At 44.0% G+C, this 6497-nt stretch overlaps 1 protein-coding gene across 1 annotated transcript; it reads right to left on the bottom strand.

Annotated features, from left to right (window-relative positions):
• Nucleotides 1-3797: 3797 nt before the first annotated feature.
• On the bottom strand, nt 3798-4250 carry LOC137935295 (uncharacterized mitochondrial protein AtMg00860-like). Its single transcript, XM_068779973.1, has one exon. It carries the CDS (start codon nt 4248-4250, stop codon nt 3798-3800), a length of 453 nt encoding a protein of 150 aa, XP_068636074.1.
• Nucleotides 4251-6497: the final 2247 nt, after the last annotated feature.

The raw sequence follows: 6497 nt of genomic DNA, 5'->3' as shown, positions 1-6497 counted from the left end.
TATAGAATGGTCAAGGCAGGTTCTCAGCCAAACTCTGTTACTTTTTCGTGTTTCCTTCATGGTCTTTGCAATGCTGGTCGTCTTAAGGAAGCATGTGATCTGATCATTGACATGAGAAATAGAGGAGTTTGTCCTAACATTCAAACTTACACTGGTTTCATCCCTGGGTTGTTTAGAGTGGACACCAACACTCCTTCCCATGCTGCAAATACAGCAATCTGTGAGGATTTGGGACCAATGGAGTACATTTTGCCTATTGTTAATGCATGTTCTAAAGTTTATAGAAAGTCAGGTAGCTTTCATTTTCTCTGTAAGCACGGCTTGGATGGGACTCACCCTAGAGCTGATGGTTGTGTTGACCTACTAACTAAATTTTGCACTTCTACTGCTGGTATATATACTTCTCTTTGAATTCATAGTGAGAGTGAGCTTGCAATGACATGTGGAGCTATTGCAAAAGGTTAGACCATGATAGATTTGGATTGGATGTGGAATTTGTTCCAAATATAATAGAAAAAATTTCTGAGGCCCACTCTTGTTGCCAGTATTATATGAGGAGAACTTATTTAGGGTCCCACAGTGATGACTTGCTCAGAAAATCTAAGAAGCAGCGCAATGAGGATTTTTTTAATGAACCAAGAGTTCCTCCTCCTTGTCGACCTTTGAGCAGCAGGCTTCCACCAGAGCTGGCTCGTGATGTTATTCAGGCATGGGAATTACTATTTCGTTTTTATGACGCATTAGAGCTAGAAGAGCCTATATCCTTTGAGGAACTTAAAAAGGAACTCCTTGACCCTTGGTTTGATGATCCAACCTATCTTGAAAAAGTTGAAAAAGAAATACAGCAATTGAAAACCTGTCCATGCAGGGCAGTGAGCGCCCTGGCTTGTCCACTTCTTCGTCTACTTGTGAAGCTGGAATTCCTCCCAAGGATTATCTCACTGATTCAATTATTATGATTGAAGTGGAGTCCAGCACTGAAGCTGCTCATTTGAAGAAATTGGATCATGCCCTTGAAAGTCTTCAACTCTTTAAGACCGAATGGCTGGCTTATGTAGGATGTGCTGGAGTCTTCCATGTTGCAAGTCCATTCCCTCTGGGTAGTGTCCCCAATCCAGAGATTGACTTAATTGAGCCTACTGTGACTGGTACCCTCAATGTACCTAATGCCTTAACTAAGGCACCTGTGAGACAGGTTATTGTTGTTTCTTCTCGCTTTGCTGCTCCTATGCCAACAACGTGGCCCAAGGATACAATCATGGATGAGACTTGTTGGTCAGACAAAGTATATTGCAGAACAACTGGGAACTGGTACTGCCTTGCAAAAATAGCAGCCGCAAGTAAAGCTTTGCAGTATGGACAGAAACACAACATCTGGCGCATAGTTGTTGTCCAAGATGTTGTTGAAGCTCTTCTCCTTATCTACGCAAGATCAGATGCATCTAGGAGATCCATATGTGGCCCCCATGCAATACGAGCTCATGATTTAGTTGACAAGTTACTGAGCATGTTTTTACAGTATAATTATCCTCAGAATTTTGTCAATGGTGACGATGATGTTTGTTTGAGTTCTGAGAGGGTGACAAGTTTCGGATGCTAAAAAAAAAAATTGCTCCTATGCTAGGTTGCTCTACTTTTGTACGGACAAGCCATTCTACATTCAAGCTTGAGGGCAAGCTCGTTCTCCAGGAGGGGAGTAATGTTATGGACTCATTAGGGGTTTATTTTCAATTTCTATTCATTAGGGGGTTATTTTCAATTTGTTGAACATTAGGGGTTTATTTATAATTTGTTGAACTTATGGTCTTTGGCATGTTTTCCTTAACTCCCTATATAGGGACGTGAGATGAATGAAGAAAGTAAGCATTGAGAAAATTAGAATTAAACAGGTCGGATTGTCCCTCAGAGGTCTAGGTCGGATTCTCCCTGAGCCTCCTTCAAGGCTCAATCCATTCCTCACGCTGGAAGAAATCGTCCGGTGGTTGATCCGAAATGGGGTGTAACAAAAGATCTTGTCCTCAAGCTCGAATGTGGGGTAGAGAACCCGGAAGGACACCAGGGGCTCCTAGGTAGGGTCAATGGGGTCTGTCTCAGCCCACTACACGAGAATCTCCCAGTCGCCTGGAATGCGGCGAGTTTGCAACAGTTGAGCTGGAGTAGAAAGTACCCAACCCTCTTGCAGCGGTGGCAAAGGTGTGTGGAGTAACTGAGAGTCTCCCTGGAAGGCCTTTAATTGTGAGACATGAAAAACATTGTGGATCTTTGCCTCTGGGGGTAGCTGCAAGTGGTAGGTGACTATGCCAATGCGGTCCATCACTTGAAAGGGCCCATAAAATTTTGGGGACAATTTGTGACGCTTTGAGGCCGTGAGAGATAGTGGCTGGTAGTGTTGGAAACGAAGCCACACATAATCCTCTGGAGAGAAGACCACCTCTCGGTGCTTTCATCATAAGAGTGTTTCATTGCTTGTTGGGCTGCTTGGAGGTGAGTGCGCACCTGATTGAGCATATCGTCCCTTTCTACTAGTGCCTGGTCTAGAGTGGCCACCTTGGAAGAACAGGATTCATACGATAAGAGCCGGGGTGGATCACGGCCATACACTACCTTGAAAGGAATTGTGCCAAGTGCGTTGTGGTAGGAAGTATTATAACAGAATTCTGCCCATGCTTGCCACTTAACCCACCATTTAGACCAACAGGATTCATACGATAAGAGCCGGGGTGGATCACGGCCATACACTACCTTGAAAGGAATTGCGCCAAGTGCGCTGTGGTAGGAAGTATTATAACAGAATTCTGCCCATGCTTGCCACTTAACCCACCATTTAGACGAGTCAGCCACAAAACAATGGAGGTACATCTCAATAGTTCTGTTGATGACTTCTATCTGACCATCTGTCTATGGGTGGTAGAAAGAAAAGAAAGCCAACTTGGTGCCTCGTAGTTTGAAGAGTTCCTTCCAAAAAGTACTGCTGAAGATGGCATCTTTGTCACTAGTAATGGACGCAGGCACCCCATGTAATCGGACAATATAATCCATGAAGAGCTGGGTGATGTGAGCTACTGTATAGGGATGCGCCAGAGGCAGAAAATGGGCATATTTTGAGAAGCGGTCCACCACTACAAAAATAACTAATTTTCCTGAAGAAGGAGGTAGTCCATTGATGAAATCCATTGAAATATCAGACCATACCTGTGAAGGTAACTGAAGTGGTTGGAGCAACCCTACAGGACTTAATGATTCGGTTTTGTTCCGTTGAAAAGCTGTCACATAGTTGGTGACACTTCTCTTCATGCCCCGCCAATAAAACTCCCAACTGAGACGGAATATGTTTTCTGTCTGCCCTCATGTGTGCTATCATGAAAAGTGGACAAGAAGTTGAGAATGAGTGGCGATGTGTGATGCATATAAATCCAATTCCGGAATAATATAAGACGATCCTAGATTGTCCAATGACTATCCGTGATACCTTGCTCAATATTATGATAGAACTCAATGAGCTCCGGATGCTGCTGTGTTTCATCCCAAATAGAGTCCAACAAAAGAAGTTTGGGGTAACTGATAGCATGTTATTGTGGCTCTGGCATGTCCCAGCGAGACAAGGCATCTGCCCCCACATTCAAACTGCCCGGTTTATACTCAATGGTGAAATCGAACCCCATCAATTTGCTCAACCAATGCTGCTAGGGGGACATGGTAAGACACTGCTCAAGGAGACACTTCAGGCTGCAATGATCGATTCGTAGGAGAAATGGGCGCCCCCAGAGATAAGGCCGCCATTGCTGGATGGCTTTCTCTTACCCGATCACTTCCCTTTCATAGGCAGTGAGTTTGTCAGGGTGTTGTCCCAGTTGTCTGCTGAAATAAGCTATCGGGTGGCCATGTTGTTGTAATAATGTGACGATACCCCCACCGGACACATCACATTCAACCAAAAACAATTCATCAAAGTCTGGTAGCTGCAAGACCGGGGCTGAAGATAATGATGCCTTCAACTGCTGAAAAGAAGAACCTGCTGTCTCAGACCAGAGAAAGGCATTTTTCTTATGGAGATTGTTGACTGGAGCAGCAATCTGTCTGTAGTTATGGATGAATTTTAGGTAATAACCAGCGAGCCCATAAAAACCCCTTAATGCTGAGATGGATGTGGGAAGAGTCCAGTTGGTGACTGCCTGTATTTTACTCTGGTCAACCTTCACACCCTCCACTGATATAACGTGCCCCAGATATGCGACTTCTGGTGTGCCCATGGAACACTTGGATTGGTTCAAAACCAAATGATGTCAACGTAAGATAGTAAAAACTTGGTGAATATGATGAAGGTGCTAGTCCCAATTTTTAGCATATACCAGGATATCATAAAAAAATAAGAACAAACTTCCTCATGAGAGAATTAAATACCTCATTCATGAGGGCTTGGAAAGTGGAAGGGGCGTTAGATAGACCAAATGGCATGACTAGAAACTTGAAATGCTCATGGTGTGTCCTAAATGCCATCTTCTCCACATCGGATGAATGAACCCGAATCTGATGATAACCTGACTTCATATCCAACTTTGTAAATAAGGTAGCTCCATGTAATTCATCTAATAACTCGTCAAAAAATGGTATAGGAAATTTATCTTTAATTGTATGAGCGTTGAGCTCCCTGTAATCAACACAAAACCGCCACGACCTGTCATGTTTCTTGACCAGTAACACGTGGGATGAAAAGGGAGACCTTCTAGGCTGAATAATTCCTTGGGTGAGCATAGTTTGGCATTGTGTTATGGGACATCCTGGATATGGGCTTGGGTTAAGTACCTATGTCTTCCGCTCCTAATAGGCCGGTCTTTTGGGTAGAATTGGCTAGGTGCTTAACATTTGGTATCAGAGCAGACCCTCCATCGCGAGTTCGATTCCCGACAATGCTACAGAGGCTGGATTTTAAATACTGGTAGGCCGTAGGATAAAAACCCAGGTTGGGCAAGTGTTGTTGCGTCGCACGCAAAGGATGGATTAAAATACATGTAGGCAGTAGGATAAAAACCCGGGTCGGGTCTGTGTCGTTGCACTGCCGTGGTCTTCGGCTCGCGAAGGGGGGGTGTGATGTTATGGGACATCTTGGTTATGGGCCTGGGTTAAGTACCTATGTCTTCCGCTCCTAATAGGCCGGTTTTTTGGATGTTATGGACTCAATAGCATAACATGTTACCAGTAGGCGTAGAAATTAATTAATGTGTTTTTCAATTTTCATGTAATTGATTTGGTTTGATTTTGGTTTGGTTTGGTTTACAATTTATTTGGCTTGAACTAGTGACCCAAGGGTCTAAAGTGTATTTGGCGTCCTCAACCCTATTTAAGGGGACGGCTAGGTTAATAAAAGGCTACGATTGAGTTAGTAAATTAGCCTAGAGTAATTTGGATAACAGGTCGAGAGCTCCTTCAAGCTCTCCCCCATTTTTCCCAATTCCCCTTTCCGAATTTCTTTCTTCATCACTCCATCAATCTATCTCTACGTCAAGCAAGGCAATGGAAGGAAGAGAAGAGAGGAGAGTGACAAGATCCATTGCTCGTGAGGATCCTAACAATGTGGTATCAGACAGGTCCACCCTCGGTGATTCCTCTTCTCCAAAGGACATACGTCAAGTGCTTTCAGATCTTCAGCAAAGGTCCATGCATCAAGGTGCTGAAATTACAAACATTCATAATACATTGCACACGATGGAATCTTCTCTCCAAACCATCATCCATCAGCTTGCAGCACTTCAATCAACCGAACGACCACCAGCTACAAACTCTCAGCCATTGGCAGCAAACCACCCACACTTCACGCCGCCACCACCACCACCATTGCGCCCAAAACCTCTTCCTATGGCTGCTCACGCACAGGGACCAACTACGGTTCCCAGGTACTTTAAACTCAATTTTCCTACATATGATGGCTCAAAGGATCCTTTACTTTGGTTCATGAAATGTGATAAATTTTTCTATCATCAACAAACATTGGATGTGGACAAGGTCATGTTGGCCGCCTACCACCTACTCGATGAAGCTCTCATGTGGTTCCATCACTACCGAAATGTCCATTTGACTCAGAATTGGCTAAATTTTAAACATTCTTGCCAAATGAGGTTTGGACCTCCAGCTAGTATCAATCCAGTGGGGGAATTGATCAACTATAAACAGACTGGCACTTTAGAATTTTACCAGAAAACATTTCAGGAAAGGTTGGCCCGAGCAAGTGAATTTGTTCCTCCTAACTTGCATGTTCAGATCTTTAATGCGGGATTGACAGAGTCGGTTCGCTTGGAAGTGGAATTACTTGGTCCTATAGACTTCGATTCAGCCATGAATTATGCCAGGGTTGTGGAACAGAAACAAATAGTTCTGAGGGAATCATTAGGCCGAAAACCCTTTTGGACAAATAGACTACCGGTAGTGCACCTGGGCCACGTTTTGTCTCTTCAGCACCTAACCGTACAGAGCAGTCTACCAATGTCCCCCACCACCACAAT

The sequence above is a fragment of the Aristolochia californica genome, unplaced genomic scaffold (genome assembly GCF_029961685.1).
Source record: "Aristolochia californica isolate CCGP_79_NKW_82.1479 unplaced genomic scaffold, dmAriCali1.0.hap1 SCAF_6, whole genome shotgun sequence".
In the NCBI taxonomy this organism is placed as follows: Eukaryota; Viridiplantae; Streptophyta; class Magnoliopsida; order Piperales; family Aristolochiaceae; genus Aristolochia; species Aristolochia californica.
The sequence above is the reverse complement of the archived record's forward strand: the minus strand, read 5'-3'. Positions and strand labels throughout refer to the sequence as shown.

Bases quoted from the DNA above. Each gene is read 5' to 3' on its own strand.
- LOC137935295 (XM_068779973.1), bottom strand. From the start codon at position 4,250: ATGGGCACACCAGAAGTCGCATATCTGGGGCACGTTATATCAGTGGAG.